This window comes from Drosophila rhopaloa, unplaced genomic scaffold, assembly GCF_018152115.1.
Source record: "Drosophila rhopaloa isolate 14029-0021.01 unplaced genomic scaffold, ASM1815211v1 contig_3, whole genome shotgun sequence".
Taxonomy (NCBI): Eukaryota; Metazoa; Arthropoda; class Insecta; order Diptera; family Drosophilidae; genus Drosophila; species Drosophila rhopaloa.
Window position 1 is genome coordinate 22,714,949 of NW_025335123.1, and position 21,491 is coordinate 22,736,439.

General features: G+C 43.0%; 8 protein-coding genes across 8 annotated transcripts; 5 read left to right on the forward strand and 3 right to left on the reverse strand.

Moving 5' to 3' along the window:
• Window positions 1–233: 233 nt before the first annotated feature.
• Window positions 234–4,095, reverse strand: LOC108045345 (nuclear pore complex protein DDB_G0274915). The gene is made up of 2 exons (XM_017124643.2): window positions 2,902–4,095; window positions 234–2,119 (listed from the first exon to the last, which is right to left on the reverse strand). Exons 1-2 carry the CDS (start codon window positions 3,822–3,824, stop codon window positions 1,849–1,851), a joined length of 1,194 nt encoding a protein of 397 aa, XP_016980132.1. The 5' UTR covers window positions 3,825–4,095; the 3' UTR covers window positions 234–1,848.
• Window positions 4,096–4,535: 440 nt separating this feature from the next.
• Window positions 4,536–5,464, forward strand: LOC108045366 (rhythmically expressed gene 2 protein). The gene has a single exon (XM_017124676.2). The coding sequence runs from the start codon at window positions 4,577–4,579 to the stop codon at window positions 5,315–5,317; it is 741 nt and encodes a 246-aa protein (XP_016980165.1). The 5' UTR covers window positions 4,536–4,576; the 3' UTR covers window positions 5,318–5,464.
• LOC108045365 lies at window positions 5,344–7,689 on the reverse strand. Its single transcript, XM_017124675.1, has one exon. It carries the CDS (start codon window positions 7,602–7,604, stop codon window positions 6,210–6,212), a length of 1,395 nt encoding a protein of 464 aa, XP_016980164.1. The 5' UTR covers window positions 7,605–7,689; the 3' UTR covers window positions 5,344–6,209.
• A 507-nt stretch (window positions 7,690–8,196) lies between these two features.
• Window positions 8,197–9,425, forward strand: LOC108045377 (torsin-like protein). The gene is made up of 2 exons (XM_017124691.2): window positions 8,197–8,450; window positions 8,511–9,425. Exons 1-2 carry the CDS (start codon window positions 8,255–8,257, stop codon window positions 9,326–9,328), a joined length of 1,014 nt encoding a protein of 337 aa, XP_016980180.1. The 5' UTR covers window positions 8,197–8,254; the 3' UTR covers window positions 9,329–9,425.
• On the reverse strand, window positions 9,321–10,079 carry LOC108045378 (39S ribosomal protein L30, mitochondrial). The gene is made up of 2 exons (XM_017124692.2): window positions 9,875–10,079; window positions 9,321–9,817 (listed from the first exon to the last, which is right to left on the reverse strand). Exons 1-2 carry the CDS (start codon window positions 10,000–10,002, stop codon window positions 9,403–9,405), a joined length of 543 nt encoding a protein of 180 aa, XP_016980181.1. The 5' UTR covers window positions 10,003–10,079; the 3' UTR covers window positions 9,321–9,402.
• Window positions 10,080–10,770: 691 nt separating this feature from the next.
• LOC108045317 (helix-loop-helix protein 1) lies at window positions 10,771–14,540 on the forward strand. Its single transcript, XM_017124603.2, has 2 exons — window positions 10,771–10,845; window positions 12,873–14,540. The coding sequence occupies exon 2, from the start codon at window positions 12,932–12,934 to the stop codon at window positions 13,433–13,435; it is 504 nt and encodes a 167-aa protein (XP_016980092.1). The 5' UTR covers window positions 10,771–10,845; window positions 12,873–12,931; the 3' UTR covers window positions 13,436–14,540.
• A 293-nt stretch (window positions 14,541–14,833) lies between these two features.
• On the forward strand, window positions 14,834–19,054 carry LOC108045316 (protein Flattop homolog). The gene is made up of 4 exons (XM_017124602.2): window positions 14,834–14,943; window positions 17,469–17,605; window positions 17,963–18,272; window positions 18,694–19,054. The coding sequence occupies exons 1-4, from the start codon at window positions 14,917–14,919 to the stop codon at window positions 18,991–18,993; spliced, it is 774 nt and encodes a 257-aa protein (XP_016980091.1). The 5' UTR covers window positions 14,834–14,916; the 3' UTR covers window positions 18,994–19,054.
• On the forward strand, window positions 18,217–21,327 carry LOC108045314. The gene is given in 3 exon segments (XM_017124601.2): window positions 18,217–18,272; window positions 19,505–20,991; window positions 20,994–21,327. Coding segments are annotated over 2 exon segments (1,686 nt in total). The 5' UTR covers window positions 18,217–18,272; window positions 19,505–19,535; the 3' UTR covers window positions 21,224–21,327.
• The last annotated feature ends 164 nt before the right edge of the window (window positions 21,328–21,491 follow it).

Genomic DNA, 21,491 nt, shown 5'->3' on the forward strand with positions numbered 1-21,491 from the left:
TCATTGCAATATATTCTAAAGAAATGTTTTGAAACCAAACAGAAGTAATACAAATTTTAACGAAACGGCTCTCTCTTTTAGAGTTGATAAGAATGTGGTCTTTGTGTTTCCAGGCTGAAAACCGTGACTCAATGGTATTTAATCATACCCAACTAGCAGCTGTGGAAATAAGCCACCATATTCCAAATGATTCAACGCCCGCATTCTACCAATTCCATTGAATGAGAAATTGATTGTGTGTTAACCATTACTGAGTTCGTTTATTGAAATTGAATAGAATTATTAGCTGTCAAATGACAGAAATGTGATATTATTGTATGTACTGTATATAGATAGCAACAAGTAACACAAGATCCCATTTTTATGGCTCTCGCCGGCGTTATATGGGTCAAACAATGCAATTCCCCGTACTCTCTCACAATCCCAAATCTGTTTTGGTTTTTTGTTTTTTGGCATTCTTTTTAAGTATTAAAAATTATTCGTATTTAAAACATTTTGTTCTGTATACTTCTGAAACAGCGTATATCGAAAACAGTGATATAACATTCACAACAAGTTTATGCTCAAATATAATATTATTCTTAATCAACAATAGCGTTATCTGTACCGGTGCACACGCCCCCGATGAAGAGTGCGGCGTTACATAGCCGCATCTCCCTCGATTTCCCACTGTTCATCGATTGCACTACGTATGTACACTTGTCTATATATATATATAATATATATACGATATAACTAGATATAATATAATTTCGTTACATTATTTTGTAGGTAATTAGTGCGAGAAACAGTACAATAAAATCGAAAAATCAAGCACAAATATGCTTAAAATATGAATTAGTTCAAGGTATATATGCAAGTAGGTAGGTATTGTTAACGCTTTTAGGTTTAGTTTTGTATTTCTAGGTAATATGTAGGTATATAATGATGGCAAACTGCGTGAGGATCTGAGTGCTCTCCACAAAAAAAAAAACAAAACCTGACAACTATACAATCGAACTTTTGTTACTCAATCTCGCATTTCCCAAACTTAAATCTAAGTCGTAAACTATTTTTATATGTTGCTAATATATTTAATATTTCATTTGTGACTTTCACTTTCAGCTATAAATTCCATTTTATTTCGTATTTTTATGATATCCTCTTGCTATTGAAACTTTACTTACTTGACATCTTGAAAAAAATATATTATACTAAATACAAAATTTCACTGTAGTGAAAATTACAACCGAAATGATTTCATAGATGAACACAGAGAAATAGTTTAGAACGTGGCTTAATAATAGATTCGCTGTGCAAATCGAAACAAGTATATATTTAACATAATAATTATAATGAAAATACATAGAAAAAAACCAAAAATGCCTTAAAGCTTCTTATCAACATTATTTGTTTGTGATTTAATATCCGAGCCCTAAATATGAAAATGAGTGAGATATGGAAATCATATTCCCTTGTACAAATTCGTTATATCGTTATTTTCATGATTTCTTTTGGGGGGCTCGTTATTGGAGGGGAGGGCAGGAATAATACCAATACCAGATATAGCATACAAAAGCAGCTGCGTTAATTAAACTCAATTGAGAACAGCTTTTTGAGTCACCCAAGTTCGACTGCATAAATATATATGCTTCTTTCTTATATAACATATATAACAGAGCGGCGATAACAAGAAATCACTCGTCATGTCCGTTTATTGTACTGCGTGTGTTGCGTTGCGTGTACGTTGCACGTCATTCTTTGGTGGATGGGCGTATGTTTATGGAGGCGCCAGCGCTTGTCCATCCGCCTCCGTTTTTTTTTTTCATTTTTCCCGTAACCCGTACCCATTTCGGACCAACCTATTTTCTACTCGTCGTAATCGCTGATGAGCAGGCCGCGCTTGCTGAATCCCAGCGATGAAACGGCGGCCAGGTTGGGCGTCGTATCGATTCCCTCGAAAAGATCGCTGGTCGCCGAACTATTCAGCGAGTTGAGGGTCACATTAAAGGTCGACCTGCCGCTGGCCGTGTGGAATCGCTCCTGGAGCTGTTGCTGCCGCTTCAGGCGGTCCAGTTCCTCCCGCAGCGCCTGGTTACTCGCCCTCAAGCCGTCCGCTTCCCTCAGACAGTCACGTAGCCTGTTGTGGGTGGATCAAAATTGGAGTAGTTTGTTTATTCTGGCAGAGTATTGGTCAGGGTTTGTTTGTTTTAGGGGGAAACCGCATACGAAGATTATGAAAATCTCATGTTTAAGACTTGAATCATAACGTGTTTCAGAAGCCAGCTCATTTTTCATGAGATAAGAAAGAAAAAAACCGCTTTGTGGGTTCTTTTCTACAACAAAAAATCCCCTTCATCATATGCAGCAATCAAAATATACAGATCAGTTCTCATTATATCTGATACATATTGTAAACAAATTTAAGTCTGCAAGTAAAAAAGACATCCCATCTAAGCATGCAAATATTTAAAGGTCTGATAAGAGCCCTATTTAAAATCCAAAAGGATCTACTAATAGATTGAAGATCAAAACTCCGAGAGTTATGTAAATATATACCTCTTGAAGTCTACTTTTACAAAAAACAAAAAAAATACGAATTTTTTAAAAAAGAATAAGATTGTATCCTGATTTTACATATATTTAAAATTTACATTTTACCGAATTTGACTATAACAACTACTACTTCTCCTGAAAAAAGAACCTAAAATGTTTTTCACGATATATGCCTTCTTAGTTATATATAAAATCTTAATACAAGAAGTTTATGTCCTAATCAAAACATAAACCCCTATAAAAACTATATTTTTCTATTAAAAAAGACAATAAGAGCGCATCCAACTTGGATTTCCCTTCTTAGGCATTTAGTTAGGGTCCTATAAAAATAGTGTTTTCCCATGGAGAAATCGTTTCCCAACTCACGTGTCAATCTCGCCCTGCATGCTCTTGATGTATTCGCAGGCTTTGATCAGAATCTGCGACTTGGAGTCGTTGGGCGGCGTCCGTCCGCTCGAACTGCTGGGATTGGATCCATTCTTGGGATTGCTGCTGCTGCTGGACGTACTGGTGCTCGTACACGTACTTCCGCTGGTACTGGGACTCGTGCTGGCCTCAATGAAGCTGGAACTGGTGCTCAGACTGGGCAGCATCTCCTTAAGCTTGAAGATCCAGCTGTTGATCTTGTCCCGACGCCGGCGTTCCACCTCGTTGTGCGTGGCACGTCGCTTGTCATCCCGTTTTTTGTACGCTTCCAGTTTGCTGGTGGGCGTTTGGCTGCCGCCGCTAGTTTCCGGCTGGGATCGCTGGGCGTGGCAGCCATAGAGGACACTAGTGGTGGTGTTACCAGCAGGAGTTGGGTTAACTACGGGCTTGCAGGCAGTAACGCTACCGCCAGGAGTACTTTTCTTCTCGCCACTCAGCGAATCCAGTTCCAATTTAATCGCAGCCTTCGAGGGCTGCTGTCCCACCAAACTGGTGGTATCCTTGACCAGATAAATCTCACAGCCGGTGGGCAGCTGCAAGTTGGTGGGCAGCAGCGAGTGGACATCTAAATCGGAGCCGGGTTCCTGTTTAATGGCATAGTATTCCTGGGAGTCCTCCGAGTTCTCATCGCCGCAAATGGTGAGGAATATCTGGGCACCCTGGCTGTTCATCAGGGCATTTCCCGTGGCGCTGGTGAGGATTAGGCTTTGATGGCCGACCAGGGCCTCCGATAAGTCCGCCGTGTGACTGGGTATATTCGCTATAAGGTTACCGCCTGCAGGATGAGCAGCGAGATTATTGGAAGTGGAACAGGAGGTGGAACCGAGCTCCATTTCCAGACGTGGCCGTTTTCGCACATTCATCGTGGCATCGGATGAGTATGAGTCCCAATCCCAATCACGTAACCCTGGATCTTCCCGGGATCTCCTCTGTAAGCTGCGATCTTTGTTGGAAGGTAGAAAGATATGGCCGATGGCCGATCTGCGATATTATTAACTGCCGACTGCCACGAGGATTTGGACTTGATTTGGAGTCGAGCGCTTCGCCGGATTTTTGTGTTGTGTTCGCACGGCCATTTAACAACACAATTTGTTGTGTTTTTTTGTTAGCAAAATTATTTTCGTTTAGTGTGCCCGCCGGCGGGCTGCGAATAAATGCCGACAAATACACACAGCAGGTGTTGGGCAAAGTGAGAATACAAAATTTAGTATTTTTAGGAAGCTTATTGTTTATGTAGTTAAATATTATACATATATAAATTTAAAGCTCACACCCAAAGGAAAAAAATGACATGAAATAGCACTTTAAAACCATACAACTGATAAAGATTAAAACGAAGTAACCTAAAAAAATTAATTAATTGATTGTTAAACAGTTAAGCACACCTAAGGCCTATACGAAAGCATATCTGAATTATGTACTCACAAACTGATCGCCAAGCCACTTACTTTGAAGCCTTAGTACATAACAGATATTTTCATGCATATGTCCAATTATTTTCAAATTTTAAACCAATGAACTGACAAGTATTTGAATATATTTTCTTATTTCAAAAATACCAGATGCGTATACGTAATGCCCGTTGTAAAATAGCTGGCTACACTGACGTGCCAAAATGTCGTTGACTTCGCAATTCGTTGCGAATTTGAAACGCTTTCGCCTGGTGACCTTCGATGTAACGGACACGCTGCTCCGCCTGGAGGATCCGCTCCTTCGATACCATCGAACGGCGGAGGAGTTCGGGGTCACCGGAGTGGATCGCCGTAAGTTGGAGCGATGTTTCCGGAAGCAATTCAAGGAAATGAGCCGGGAGCATCCAAACTTTGGCCGTTTCTCGCCAGGATTGGAGTGGCAGCAGTGGTGGCTTCAATTGGTGACCCAAACTTTCAGCTGCGTAGACCAGGGACTGGCTCCCGAGAAGCTGGAGGAGATTGGCCGCCGACTAATTGCCATTTACCGGACCAAAGCCTGTTGGAAAAGTGTTGACGGAGCCCAGGAACTGGTGCAGTGCGTCCGCAACGCCGGCAAGTGCGTGGGCATCATATCCAACTTTGACCCTTCACTTCCGAAAGTCCTCGACGCCATGGACTTTGCCGGAAAGTTCGATTTCATCCTGACTTCGTACGAGGCGGGTGTTATGAAACCCGATCCCAGAATCTTCGAAATCCCCTTGAAAAGATTGCAAATCTCAGCGGATCAGGCTCTGCATATCGGCAACAAACTGGAATTTGACTACGAAGGCGCCCGGAATTGCGGCTGGAGCGGATTGCTGGTCAATGGTGGTGGTAATCAACACTCCTTTGCCACTCTATCCAATCTTTTGGAGGCCCTTCGAACCCAGGAGATCCAATGGTGATCCACCAAAGAAACTCAGGAACCACGTTTTCTTTGAATAGCTCATGGCTGTTGTTATTTTCGTAAATTTCTTTCAGAATAAGAAACAGAACAGGGTGTATAGTTAATGAGTTAAAACTAGTGTTAAATATAAATACGCAATAGCCTAGTCGCAATTTTCTAAACTTTTTTGGGGCATTCGAGGGGTTTCCGGATCCTGGCAGTTTAATGCATAACGTGGATTATTATAACCAAGCATAAAAGTTACTCGACACTATTCTAAAGAATATCAAATGGATTCTTTGCGAATGTGTGAAATATAAATTTTTTTAAGGTAATCTTAATTTAAAATTAGCTTTAATAGCAACAAATACAGTAATAAAATGCAGTCTATCAAAAGTTAAATAAACTGATCAATCCATCACATCCCTGATTTTAACCTAAGTTTACGGAATTCTTATCGAATGTGTCATAAGATATATATTTTAAAAAATATTTCTTTTTTATTTTTCTTTCCCTGGTTAAAAGAAGTGTGGTCTCAAAATCATAGAAAAAATTAAGCCACAAATTTAATTTTTTGGCGTTTACAGAATGTTAGGGAGTTTCTTATATTAAAAATGCTTTTTATAGTAAAAAAAACAAAAAGAAAATCTATTTTTTTAAGAATCTAAATCTTTTGAAATCCATTTTACGAGCTATTTATTTGCCTATCTATTTTAGCTGATTGAAGTGTTACTCAAAACCTCCGCTCGAACATCCCCTGCTTAAATACCTAGTCCGATTAAACTATTCCTGCAGACTTAACCAGTTAATATATATACACAAACGACCTAATACTATATAAACAGATTAAAAGCAAAAGCTATTTGTGACCCGAAGTTTTGGGGAATGTGTGCCAGTTCTTGGACCATTTACTATGTGGCCTTGGTTGCTTTGGCAGGCATTTGTGCCTTGGCTGCCTTCAGTTGCTCCAGATTGAACTGCTTCCGGATCTCGGTGGACACCTGTCGAATGACCGCATCCGTATTGGCCTTGAGATCGCGTTCCAGGACATCGATGTCCACATCCTTGCTTTCCAGCCGCATCTGCATGTCCGAATAAAAGTCGCAAAAGAGCACGGGTTCATCGGAGCCATTCGGCGTCCTCGTACTGCAATATTGTCCTCTCCGATGGAGATCGTCGTTGTTGGATTTGGCATCCAAGCCCAGCAGCAGTCGTCTCGCACCCAACGGCAATTGCTGCTGGATCAATCGTTCGTGGTTCTGGGAGATGTGGTGCTTTAGCTTCTTGAACTCCTTCACCTCGTTCTTCATGTACTTCACATAGCTATACATCTTGGAGGTTTTCTTGGTGAGGTTCTCCAGACAGCTGATGAAATTCCGCACCTGCTGGGTGCGCGGCAAAGTGCTGGGATCCAGGCGCTCGGCCTCATCGAAGTGCTGCAAGGAGCGATTGAAATCATGCTTCATGGCCAGAGCCGAGGCCAAGACCACATGGTTTTCGGCCACATGTGGGGCATGTTCCACGGCAGCGGTAAGTATCAAGTCGGCATCGGCTAATCTGCCCATGCGGAACAGAATGGTCCCCAGACTCAGCAAAGGGATGTCCTTGAATATCGGAGGAGCCAACAAGGCAGCTAATCTGGCACAGGGCAGAGCCTCCCTGGCATTTCCCCGCATTCGCCAGTAGTAGGAGCTTAGGGTGTGGAATTTCCAGGACGCCGGATGATGCTGTAATCCATCCACGGCAAATCGACGGGTCAGCTCCACCGTGGCCATCCCGACATTGGTGTCATGTTCGCGTTCCAGGAACGCGGCAGCCAGGACCTCCGGTCGGAAACTCTCCAGATGATCATAGGTGGCCGGTCCCACACTCAAACGGTGGTAGTCACTGCAAATTGGCTCCATTCCCATGGCGGAGGCACTTTTCTGGATATGCAACTGTCGCTGATCCGGCAGGTTAATCCTCTTCAGCTGTTCGGGGGTGATCTTCAGATAGGACATCCGTTTCTCCAGCATATAGTAATCCATCGCGCATTTGGCCTGCTCCGCCAGGTCCTCCCCGAATCTCATGGAGAATCGCAGGTGCTCCACTATTTGCTCCCGTTTGCGAAGCAGGTCCAGATAGGACCTCTCCACGTACTCACTGTACCTGATCTGCTCCAGAAATGCCGCCAGATTCTGGGGCTCACGCATGTGGAAAGGTGAGTCCAGTTTGGGTACTATCTGCTCCTCGCGAAGGACCCAGTGATTGCAGGCCAGCAGCAGGTGGATAACCCCGAGGAGCACGGCCAGCGGACACAGGCGCATCTTGGACGAGGGCTATTCGACCGGGAGGATCCAAATCGAAAAATAATTCGGCAAATCCAAACAAACTTGCCGGCGTGTGACCAGAGCGGAGAATCATGCAAATACTAAGGCTAAGGTTACACTGCATTGGCTTTAGTATTTTTTTATGGAGTAGGAGCAATAAGGACTCGCAGGACATTTTATAAATCGCGAACTCCGAAATTTAGCACCAATTTGCTTCCACGGGTTCCCATTACTTAGGTCCCAAGCAAAATTCGTTAAATTGTGAAACCAATTCCAGGCTAATTGTGCATCTAATCCCCTTAAACATTGTTTTTATTGATCTTTAATACCAGAGGATATGATAAATATATATGAAATAGATTTCCGATCCAGTTCATTTATTACCTTCTTTCCGTTACTAAGATGCTAAATTACATAAAAAGGGTATAAAAATAGCCAAATAATTTAAATTTAATAAGAATTATTATTAAAGCAATGTAATTACATTTTTAATTTAGATAAGTAATGGAAAAAACAGAGCTTTTTTTAGATAATGTCATATACATGGTATTTCTTGAAACTGTCCATTTCAGCGACGGATGGTATTTATTTACCGGCGCAAGACTGCAACTCTTAATGTTATAGTCAGCGCACAAAGAGCGTCCAAGATGAGCTTTTTAACCTTTTTGCCGCTGTGCCTTGGCCTCCTGGTGATCCTGCCCCGGCCCCTCGAATCCCTGGAGCCTTTAACAATGGGCGCCATCGGATTCGGGGCCCTGGGACTGGGTACTTATTTCAAGGAGCACACGTATTGCCGCTTTACCGAGTGCTGCGATGATCGCAGCATTCCGGGTAATATCAATCGTATGTATGGAATCTGTGTGTGTGTGAGCATATTTAATTAAAAAGGGAGTTCCCCGACAGAGTTGCGAGCATCTTTGGAGAGATCCTTGTTCGGGCAGCACATTGTGGCCCAGCATATAGTTCCGGCCCTATTGGCCCACTTCAGCAAAAGCAGTAACTCCCGGAAACCACTGGTCATCAGCTTCCATGGACAGCCGGGAACGGGCAAGAACTTCGTTGCGGAGCAGATTGCCCAGGCTCTGTATTTGGAGGGCTCCAAGTCCAGCTATGTGGCCAAGTATCTGGGCCAGGCGGACTTCCCCCAGGCAGAGCGAGTGGGCGAGTACAAAGAGCGGATCAATCGGGAAGTGCGTCGGCACCTGCGCGATTGCCCAAGATCCCTGTTCATCTTCGACGAAGTGGACAAGATGCCCAGTGGGGTCTTCGATACGCTCACCTCGCTGGTGGACTACAACGCCTTTGCCGATGGCACGGATAACACCAAGGCCATCTTCATTTTCCTGTCGAATACGGCGGGCATGCACATAGCCGATCATCTGGGTAATCTGATGAAAGGCGGAAAACTACGAGAGGACACTCGCCTGAGTGACTTTGAACCTCTGGTGAAAACGGCCGCTTACAACTTGAATGGCGGCCTGAAGAAGACCACCTTGATCGAAGCCCATGTTATCGATCATTACATTCCGTTCCTGCCCATGGAGAAGGTCCATGTGGTCAAGTGCCTGGAGGCCGAGTTCCGCCGTTGGAATCGCTCGCCCGATCGCCAGATCATCGAAGATATCATGAGCTCTTCAATTAGCTTTGATCGCACGCATGGCCTTTTCGCCATTTCCGGCTGCAAAACGCTCGAGAAGAAGGTGGGCATGGCCATTAACTAGGGAAGTGATGCCCCTTACACATTTTGCATTGTATTTTTGAGACTATTTTATAGAATAAAGTGAAACAGGTTTAACTACCAGGGATTCAACCACTTGAGTCGGGCGTCTTTGCGTAGGAGGTCAGTGTCCAGACGTTTGGGCTGCTCATCGTAGTCCTGGCGAGCTTCCAGGCGGGTTTCTATGGGTCCCAGGTCCTTTGTGACCAGGCACTCGCCGTTTTCCTTGAGTATCGTGTGCCGGACATCCTGGGCTGTGGGTTCTCCATAGGGAAACGTCACCGGGGTCACCTTCACCAGGTGCTTGATTTTCCACAGGCGGGCATTGTTCTCCGGGATGTTCTTGACCACCGTAAAGTCACTTTGCTTGCCATCGAGGCCCAGATCCTTGAGGATTCGCTTCTCCCAGTAGGGATTACCCTTCACTGGCTTGATGCGCTGCACCCGGAAGAGTTTAGACGGCTGCACAGGGGGATCCTGATGACCGGGGGTCCTTGAAAAGCGAGACATTCGGTTAAAACACATTATAATGTTTTTAAAAAACCTTTACCTGGGATAATAGGTAATCCCCTCGAATTTCTGGCCATCGTTGTAGAGAAACTTCTTGTTGTGCTTTCCGTAGCTGCGCACCGACCATGTGCTGCTCCTCAGTGGTGTAATAAGCCTTCCGATGTTCATTTTATTTAATTATTTTAATTATTTACCGGAAAGTGCAAAGAAAACAGCACGGTGAGGTAGTTATGAAATACAATAACAAGCAAAGTATCGATAGGCAGCTGCTTTTTTTACTCGATAGTGCTGTTGGGCGCACAAATGTTAACCGTTTAAGGATTATTTTTTATTTATTCCACTAAATTGAAGAGAAATCGTTTAATATTAATTTATTTGTTTTTTACTTGATTAATTTTATGGACTTGTTATTTTAAGTTATTTTTCATTAACATTTTTATCGGCTTACAAATACAAAGAACAGATTATATGTTTAGTAGGTATCAGAAACTAACAAAATAAAAAAACAAAATAGTTGGTTTAAGTGAAAGAAATTATATATTTTTATTTGTTTTAATTAAAATAGCCTGCATCTTGTAAAGCGATGATATGTGAAATAATTTTCTGAACATTCGACTCCAAGCCAAAAACAAAACGAAGAGTAACCGCCCGCTGTTAACCGGTTGCTGTAAACCCTTAAAACCGTTCTGTAAGGCGTTCAAGTTTGGCGCGCACTTGAATTTATAACCTCCAACAGCATCCGTGGGGGTTGTTTCCCAGCCAAAAGGGGCGGTCTTTTGCCGAAATAACCGCCATCTTGTTAGCTTCAATTGGCGCTTCTTAACAGGGGTGGATTATTTGGCATTGGTGGATTTTCCAGAAAATGGGGTTGTTTGAATTTTTGCTATAAAGGAAGCTGCAGCTTCCTGACCGAAAGTCAGTTCGTTGTACGTATCCTTGAGGCGAGCAGCGAAAGACAAGTGGATAACAAGGATATCTTCAACGTAGGAATACTCTGCACCTGTGACTGCTGTAAGTTCAAAGTTTTTAAGTGCTTTGGTATAACAAGAGTTTAAAGAAGTGAAAAACTACACGACGAACTGTTAAAAAATATATAACAAAAATCAAGTATCAAAATCGTTGTCAGTCAATGATTTGGAGTTTAAAAATTTAACTTATATGCTTACTTTAAATAAAATAATACAAATAGTTACCAAAGAAAGTTTTTAAAGTGCTGGACAGAAATTACGCAATGGTTTCAAAGAATATTATGAATATCAAATACTAAACACATACAATATCAAATCGTAAGCATATGAGTATCTCAACCTTTTTAGATTATCAAAACTTATACATTTTGTATTTTGCAATTACAATATCTTTGGTTTTAATTTGACATAAATATTTTAATTAAAATTTTTAAATGTAAATTTATAAATGTAACATTTTTTAGTCTTCCGACTAATTGTAATTGAAATTTCAATCTCAAGTGCCATACCAAAATTATTCAAGTGACAACGAAAACTAATATTCTAATTAATGTTGGTCAACATGTGGTCTGTCCGACATAAGTACTATTGGCTTAGAGCCTCTGGAGATTTACGAAACGCCCTGTAACTTGTTCAAATTAGATCACATTTCCATCGATTCAGTGGCAAAATCTCCTTATTCGAATACAAAACCCAAGAGAGCAATGTGCACGTATTTGACTTGATGCAATTTGTGCGACTTTTCAGAAAAACCCATTAAACCAATATATATATATATATAAGCCACACGTAAACCGCTCAGGAACAAAAGGGTTCAGGGTGTTCGAATTTTCGAGTTTTGAAGTTGAGGGGTTACGATTTCTGAGGTTTGCCAACTCCCGTGGGCGAATAAACGTGCCGATTGTTCTGCTATTTGTGTAGGTGTGAAAATATGCTGCGAATAAACAATAAACACAATAAGTACAATAAAAATAAATGAAAATAATAGCAAACGCAAACAGAATATGCCGAAAGGGGTGTGTTTTCACCCTTCATCACAAATGTCCACAAATGAACCATAAATAATGCAAGTGGCCAACCTCTTTGATTTGAGGGTCTACACATATTGGGGTTAAGGATTCCTTTGAATTAATTCGATATTATTTCGTATTTCTTTGTAAAAGACAAAAGTTTCTTAAGAACAATTTTCATCTACAGCACATCATAACTTAGCTAAATAGGGTCAAATCATGGTGGAAGGTATAACATTCCGCAACTCAGATCGTTCAGTACTCAAATCTGGCATCAAAAATGTATACCTGTTTTTTCATCAGTTTTTTGACAGGGGTTGATTATAGAAATGTCGAACGAATCGACCCAAGAAAACAAACCAAGACTTAAACATAGATTTTTAGAGAATCAAACCACAATCATTTTAAAGTATGCCACTTTAAAATCGGATGGTAATAAGAAAAATTATAGGCTTAGAAGTGAAGTTTTTTGACACTTTTCGGCAAGCCCATTTTTTTAAAATTTGGAAAATGAAATGAAAATTACGAAAAATTGACCCAAAAATAAAAAATAAAGTGAGGATACAGATTTTTTGAAAATTTAACCACAATCATTTTGAAGTATGCCACTTTGAAATCGGATGATTGTAAGAAAAGTTATGGGCTTAGAGGTGCAGTTTTTTTAACACTTTTCGGCAAACCCATTTTTTAAAAATTTGGAAAGGGGTTACATTGCTTAAAATGATAAAAAATCGACCCAAAAATAAAAAATAAAGTGAGAATACAGATTTTTTGAGAATTTAACCACAATCATTTTGAAGTATGCCATTTGGAAATCGGATATCTGTAAGAAAAGTTATGGGCTTAGAAGTTGCGTTTTGGGTCACCTTTCTCCAGGCTGTTGGAAACTTTGAAATATTCCAAACGTTAAAATCAAAAATTAAAATGCAGATCAAATGAGAACTAATGCGAAAAGCTCTAGAGGATTACCTCTCTGCAAGCCTCAAAAATATTTTTGTAAATCAAATTGAAAATTACTTCCGATGACCTAATCCCTAAATCCACGATAATACCTTTCCAGCTTTTAGGAGCAGGCGGAGCCAGTTCCACCCAAATCCGAGAAACGAAAGGAACTCCAACATGGTCTACGACATGACCCACATGGCGGCGGGTCCGCCGCAGAGTATTTCGCTGAGTCGCTACTATTTGCCCGACGAGGACGAGATGGTGGGTCCTAACAATCCCCACCTGGTCAACGAGGACTACGCGGCCAGTACGACCTTGGACATCGATAAGCGCTTCCAGGCGCGAATGGCCTGTGAGACGGCCGCCCAGCCGGCCCCGCCCCCACCGCCCACGCCGGCACCGCGTCGCCGGACCACGCCCATCGCCCACCTGGATCCCTCGGAGCTGGTGGGCCTGTCCCGGGAGGAGAGGCGTCGCCGGAGGAGGGCCACGCTGAAGTACAGGACGGCCCACGCCACGAGGGAACGGATCCGGGTGGAGGCCTTCAATGTCTCCTTCGCCGAGCTGCGCAAGCTGCTGCCCACTCTGCCGCCGGACAAGAAGCTCTCCAAGATCGAGATCCTCAAGCTGGCCATCTGCTACATTGCCTACCTGAACCACGTGCTGGAGACCCCCTGAGACAGCGCCGGCGCCTCCAGCTTCGCCACCAGTTGCCTCTTCAACGAGGCCAATTTCTTCGCTCCCCCGTAGGAGGTGGGGGGGCGGCGCAGTCCAGGCTCAGGTCCAGGGGGCGTGGCCGGAAAGGCGTACGGTTATCCTGTATCAGATAAATGGATAACTTGGCCTTTCCTTGGCCCACTGAGCGTGGTGTCCCAACCTGTCATTATAGTACTGGGACACCAGTCTCCCTGGCTTGCTAACCTTCGGTTATACCACTTAACCAAGAGTTACTGGACAAGACAACAGGGAAAGAGTTCAAGCCTTTCCCAGATAAAGAGTCTACGAGATTCCTACATAAGATATGTAATTATTTTCACCAATTCGGATTCTGAAACCTACAAAGATTCAAGTGGCTTGTTAACCTATGGTTATAACATATAACCAAATGGTTTATAACCAGAATCCACAAATAAACTAAAGTTTTCTTATAACAGATAAAAGAATAACAAGTAATATCTGTACTTAAAAACTATTTAAACGGAACTTTAATTGACATTGACCAGACTATGTTTATATTACTTAACCACAGGATGGTAAACTGAACTTTAACTTTAACGCCTGCTATTCTCTAGTCACTGTTGAAAAACAAACTGCACACCTTAAAATATAGTTTTTTTTTTTTTTTTTTAATAGATTAAGACTTTTGACCAAAGGTTAAAATGCTTATTGCAATAAAAGATAAATAAACCTCTAGAAAATTAAAGAACGTTTTCGCAGAAGGTGGTAAATTGGTCATAGATTTTAAATGTACTCTTGATAATTTCATTTCATTTGTTTTTTTACCCTATTTATATTCGATTAAATAAGATTTATGTGTAAAACTTCCAAATGCTTACGGCGCCTTAAACTATAATACAAAATGCAATATCTTATAACTCTAGAGATTTCGTGTATTATATAAATATATAGCATACAAAAGAACACTTTAAGCCATAGGTTATGTCTAAATAATCTTTAACCATAGGTATACAAACACTACTTAGTACTAATCACCTTTTTTTGCCTAGAGTTTAAGTCGTGATATTTGTTTATAATCTAACTAAACTGTGTGTGGGTATGTATGCTAGCCAGTCATCCAATAAATATAATATATAAATATACATATAAACAGAATATAAATCTATGTCATGTGTTTTTTTCGGGTTTTAACGATTTTTCTCAACCTCTGGGAGTGAAAACTTCGCTTGATTTTAGACCTCAGCTGGTGCGGCTGGGTTTTTCATTTGCTTGGCCTTTTTGCTCGGAAAAGCCAGATGCTAACCGCCCCCCAAGCCCCCTAAAACGGGCGTGTCCTGCGGAAAAGGCCCCGCCCCCAGAAAAAACAGGGCCACCTGTGCTTCAGTTTTCAGACTCGGTCTGTATTTTAATAACTAGTCAAAGCCTTGCCGAAAAATTGTATTTTGTTATTCAAAATTAGGGAAGAAGGAAAAAATTCAAAAATGGCCCTGCATTTTAGCGCGCAGCAGGTGAGCTTAAAACACCCTGTATTTCTTTTTTTTATTGGGAGGCTGTCTGCCAGAGTTGCCAGCTTTCTATAAATAACGGCCTAATTTGGTTGGTACGGGTAACGGTGTACATATATCCATATATGTATAATCATTTTCGCAACGATAATACGATAATAACAACAACGTGGCAATGGCAACCAATTTGCTGTCCTTTTCCATCCTGATAAAAGGGGCTTGCATTCCGACAGTCTGCTATTTTTGTGGGTGTGGGTGTACAGACGTCTATAAACAAAAACAACAGCCAGGCGACAAAAGAGTTGGCTTTAATAGAAGCCTAAGTTCGGATTTAAACTTGTAACTTGTTAAGATTTTAAATTCAAGATTTAAGATATTTTAAATTTATAACTTATAAATTTATTGACTTTTAATGTTTCTTTTATATGTTTTTTTTGTTGTGATTATCAACCAGTGTTTTTTATATTATGTCGCTCACTAATGCAACATTTTGAATAGAGTTGCTATTCCTTTTTATATTTTCTAACTAAGGATTTAATTTGAGCCTTTTGAAATTGGTAACATCCTGGAAAATGTGTCGCCTGTTTTTGGGCTCTTGTTTTTGAGTGACGTACGCATTTCCCCTTGCCGATTTGCTCCGCTCTTTTCGCCCCTTGCACATTTGCAAATAGCGACAGTTAAAGTTTATTTACTTGGTAACGGTAACTTTGGACCAGGCCTTTTGCTTTTGGCCCCCTTCGATCCGAGTTATTTCCCCATATACACACACAATCGCAACGGAATCGGTTAACTGACGAGCTGAAGGAATTTCTCACAAAAGATATATAGAAATTGGTATTTGAAATTGGAATGTAAATATCCTGGTGATGGTTTCATTTAATGCTTTTCCAATTGGCCAAGTCGACAGCTGTTCGGGAAATTGATTTGGATGAGGAATCGAAGGGAGCTGGAGTTACCAAAAAACCAGAGGATACGGAACTTTGGACCAAAGGACAGTCGTCGACAGAGCGTGAAATTAGCTTAAGTGGTTGTCGCCTCGACCAGGACTTCTGCCACCCGTAAGTCCTTGGCTACAAGTGCAGCAGGATATAAACGATAGATACAACGAGCACCTTATTCCAACCCAACACTTCCCATCCATCCATCCATCCTTGCACGTGTTTACCAACTAGCTTTTTGACTGTCTAATCCTGCGGATGCGAGTGCAAGGACACCATGTGATAAATTGCACCCCAGAGGGTTGCCATAAAAATCATCGCTTTGTGGAGGGGTGACCTCGACACTTGCAAGGGGTGCGCACTATCCTGTCTATTCGGTTCTATCATATCCCATCCTGAATAGAATCATTCAATCCCATCCATCTGGACCAAGTGTTGTAATCTCTATTGTAGCTCCTTTGTTGCTAATTGAGTTTAAAATCAATTTGTATTTTTCACGCTGGAATGTGCTTGAGAGCGGGGAAGTGGATATTGTGTAATTGCCGTGCAAATTTAATTACAGTGCCAACATCCATTGTGGTGACCAGGCACGCGCTGCGAACGTGTGTGCCCTGTCACTCCCCCAAATCACCCATTGTAGCGCCCACTGTACCACCCACAGCACCACCCACTACAGCACCCACTCCACCCATCGATCAAGGCCTCAATCAAGTGTTGACATCCCAGTTCCCCGAGTATCGAGTTACCAGCGGTTGGCCATTTGCATTCCTTAATTGAAATCCGTCCGCGTGGGAAGACATCTCAGATGCGAAGAGCCTTGAAGGTCTATTTTACACAGTTGCACTCCTTTAAAATAGGTCAAGTCCAAAGAGTGTTTAACTCTGGCCTAACATCTTAATTAAAAGTTCAGCTTAAGTCTCTCTTACCTTTTCCAAATATTTCTTCACATTCAACATTTTATTTTACATAAATTTGTATTTAATTATTTTTAAGGTTTAGTTTATAATTTCATAATATCCATTTCATTTTATAATTTACTGATATATTATTGTTTATTTTTTTATTTTATTTTTGTTGATATTTATTTTGCTGTTAGAATGTTTTTATATCCCTTTCACAATACAAACCATTTTTATAAATTGCTAGCATATTGTTAAATTTGATTTTTATATTTCTCGTATTCCTATACCTGTTTGCGGGTAATCCTCCTGATAAATGACTCTGGCTTAAAGATCAGAGCCTCTGTTTTTTAACGCGTCTGGTCCGAAACTTTCGAAAGGCAAACACAAACAAGGCATTAAGTGGCATTAGACAAATGCCTTCCTACACATGTTCCGGCGTAGAGATTACGCCGTGTAATTGGCCCCACCTCCCGGATTCCCGGATTCCTGGGGTTGGTTCCGGTTTTCGATTCGGATGCGGATGCGTTTTATGGGGTGGGCTTTTTTATCAATTGGCTTGTTTGCCCGGGGACCATAAATAAGGGAATTACTCGAGCCGAGAGGCCGTTTTCCTAACAGGTGTCTATCGAGTCCTGGCTAAGCCCCCGTTTCCATCCTTCTGACGTCGATATCCTTCTGTTTATTGCAGTTTGAGGGCCGATTCCAGTCGAAGCGCCTCGACAATTGGGAGTATCCGCGATTTGCCGCCCCCCGCCCACGAGGACTCAAGAAAAACGCCAAGGTCCTGGCATCCAAAAACGGACATCTGCTGCCAGGAGTTAAGAAGTAAGTACTTGAGGAAGTACTCAACAAAAATATAGAAAACGTATTCGGAATATATATCTAAAATATTACTCAAATTTCCTTATCAAATAAGGTTTTTGTTCCAAATATTCTGAAAGTAATCTCTAAAATGAGATTATGACTAAATTTTGTATAAGTCTTCTTGAGACAACAAATTTATTCTTGGATACTATGTTTAATATTTCGTGATATAACGTCCGTTGTAAAAATATCTAAACCTTTTTAATTTTGGAAGGTATTAGTTTAACCGAACTTGGATTCATTATTCATACCTTTAGCTAGAACTAATCTGTTGTGTGATGTGAAATATTAATCACTATTCCTTAACAACAATCCCAGGGAGGGCAACTCCTTCGGACAATATCGAGGGACCTACGAACTTCCGCTGCGGATAACGCGCAGCTTTTGCGCCCACTACGATGCCTGCTTGAGTGGGCGGTACAAGTTCGCGGGGTTTCCGCGTGACCTTTGCAGCTGCCAGCGGGAGAACCGGAGGGCCCTGGCCTGCGACCAGCGGATGACCTTGGGCCAGGAGGGGGATCCCCACTGGATGCGCCAGAAGTGCCAGACCAAGTGCGAGGGCCTCCAGCAGATCCAGGAGCTGCACGATCTCAGCCAGCGCTGCAAGCGCGCCAAGTGCAAAGTGGTGGTGAGTCGGGGTCACCATGTGGCCTCCTACACCGTTTCTTATTTAACTTTATTGGGTACACCCAGAAAAAAAGACCGTAATTTCGCAATTTGGTTTATCACGTAAAATAAACAAAACATTTATATATCAATATTTACTATTTATAATATAAATAGTTTTGTGATAAATTAAGAAAACCAGAAGTTCATTATTGTCCGACATTGCTTTCATTTTGAAAAGATATTAAAAATGTGGATATTTTTAACGATATGTTATTAAACAATGTACATTCCTTGAAAAGATTCTTGTAAACTAATCAGACATTTCGTATCGGTTTTTTCTGGATATACCCATGTGTACCCCACTTAGCACAGCACTTGCACCCTGAACTTTCACTTTCACTGTCACTTTCACCTGCACCTGCACCTGCCCACTTTCCTAGAGCGAGAAGACCGTGAGGATGCCACCCAAGGCATTCAAGGTGGCCTGTGTGGCCACCGAAAAGAGGCGGCGAAAACGCACCATCACCGCTTTCCCTAAAACACGACCTGCGATGCATGCCAACGAATCCGCGGCCTCCTATGAAAGTCGCCATAAGCCGAATCCTCCTCCTGAAAAAGCGAATAAGGATAAGAAGAAGGACACAGTGAAGGAAAAGGAAAAGGATAAGGGCAAGGATAAGGATAAGGCCAAGGAAAAGGGCAAAGAGAAGGAGCAGAAGGCATCGAAGGGCCACTCGTAACATTTGGCAAACTCATTTGAAGTCTATTAAATATCCAATTAAATTTATTTATCATATTTTATAACTTATTATTATTTATTGGTAGTGATTTAACACTAGCACATTCACTTTCATTAGCTTTGATAAGTAACATCTTACTCATGAAATGAATACTTTTCATAACTCATACCCATCTCCCATTTCATTCTTAACACATTTGATTAAGGAAAAGAATTCTATATGTAGTATCACTTTGGGCTATTTAAAATTGTATTTATTTAACCGGAGCTTAAATAGATATTAAGTTATATTTATTAAACAGGAGCTTACATTTCCTAACTAGTTGGTTTCATTTATTAGTTTTATTTTTTTGTGGTGTCTTGTTACCATCTCCCCTTCTTTTGTGATCTTAATAATTGTATTACTCTTTAACCGCTAATTAGAATCACTAACCTCATGTTAACCCATCTGTGTATACATAACTCATCTTCATCTCATCCCAACTCCATTCGCATCCATCTTAATGTACAAGTGAACCTGAAAGCGAACTTCACCATCCAACCATGTCGCAAACAGCCCTTCCGGAACTTGGATACACCCCTGGGGATTTGACGGAGCCGCAGTTCCGGCTACCCTCGCATCAGCAGCTCCTCGACCAGAAGCGGGATACCTCCGATGGTATACCACTAAGCCGTCTTACTTTGGACACGCGGGACACGCAGCCCATTAAATACCGAGAGTTTCCCTCCCTGGCAGCTGCCCAAAATCGCTACACGGATCACTTGGAGCGCGGTAGTGAACTGAACTTTTCCGTTTTGGAGCCCGGCAAGGATCTGATCTCACTGCCCACGGTAGCGGTGCGTAACTTCGACTCGGATCCCGATCTCATCAAGAAGATGCCGCTGCACTCGATTACGGAGAAGCCCAATGAGCGGTGTCCCTCGCCGGTGGTTCCGGCCTATGCCAACTTCGAGCTGGCCAAGCGGATGCACCAGGACAACCTGGACCACCAGCCGCTGCCCGACTGCGTGGCGGACTTGGCCTTCCGGCGGGCCCAGATTGCGGGTGGTCACGCGGGCCTGGCCCTGGACATTGATCCCATAGCCACGGGAGTGGGCGTGAAGACCCACAACGCCGGACCCACGCACTGCACCAAGATGAAGGTCTTCCGCCCGAAGACCGGCGGTGGCATCGTGCCCCGGGCTCTGGGCCACGGAGATCCCTACCGGGGAGTGGGCTCTGCGCCGGCCAAGAAGATGGGTCCCATGGATCTGGCCATTTGCTGGGACTTCAAGCCAGCCAATCCCGCGGACGAGCCACGCCTGGCCAGGCACATAGATGGCTCCAATGACTCGGCGGGACCGGCTGTCTTCACCTGTGTGAAGACGCCGCGCGAGGAGCACTCCTCCGATTTGGGCAGGTCGGCAGGGGTGTTCACCAGCACTCTGGGAGAAGCGGACTTCTTCGACAAGGATATACTGAGAAAGAGAACGGACTTCGGAGGAGCCCGCTTGGACCGCGAGGATCCGTGTGCCTGTGACTATTCCCCCCCGTCGAGGCAGAGAGCCCGCAGTGTTTCCCGGGAGTCCAGTGCCTCGCAGTGCCGGAGGCGAGGATCCGGCTTCGGAGGACCAAATGGGGGAGTGAGCTTTGGGAACCTGGCGGAGCTACCCGGACGTGGAATGCCCGATCGGCTGGCCAAGCAGTATCAGTCGTCGCCCATGCTCGGCGATAAGGCCTACCAGGCCTTGAGGGAAAAGTACTTGGGTCCGGAGTCTGGGCAGGATTCCTGCCAGACCATGGACTGCCGGCCAACCGGAGGTCCTCCCTGCAAACGGGATGTCCTGCTGCGGCGACCTGCTCGCCGCCTCTGCCACAAGGTGGCTCCAGCTCCACGCTGCTGTCCACCCTCCTTTGGAGGACATGGCCATGGCCATTGCCTGACCAGCAAGGCGGCCTTCCGCGCCGGTGTGCCCAAGCACAACGCCTCCGGGGACTTTGTGGGCATGGAACCGGGATGTGGGGAGGCGGTGCAGGAGGGGCCAGGGTGCTGGTGGTGCCACGCCCCCGGCAGCCGTACGCCAAGAAGAACTACGACATTGAGACGCTGGTGCCGCCGTTCCAAAGCCAAGCGGGCGGAGCGGGACAGGGCGGCTATCCGGAGCACTGGCGCCTGGCCAGCGTCTATCAGCACGCCTACAAGCCACTGGATCAGCGCCGGCGACCGCTCCTCCAAACCGTCTACAAGTAGATCCATGTGTGACCCAAGCCCAATCGGGATATATCTATATATTTAAATTGAATAACAGTTTCCCACAAAGTATGTTTCCAATAAACTAAGTTTGGAATGTGAAATAGTGTTTCTAAACATAATCTCATTCAAACACCTTACATATATAAGTTGGTTTGGAATTTGCCTTTTTTGTTAAACCATTTTTGCAACTGCATCTATACAGAAAAATGAGTTATATGGTCCAAGAATAGATTTAAGTAATGCTCGACGTGTTCATAAGATAATC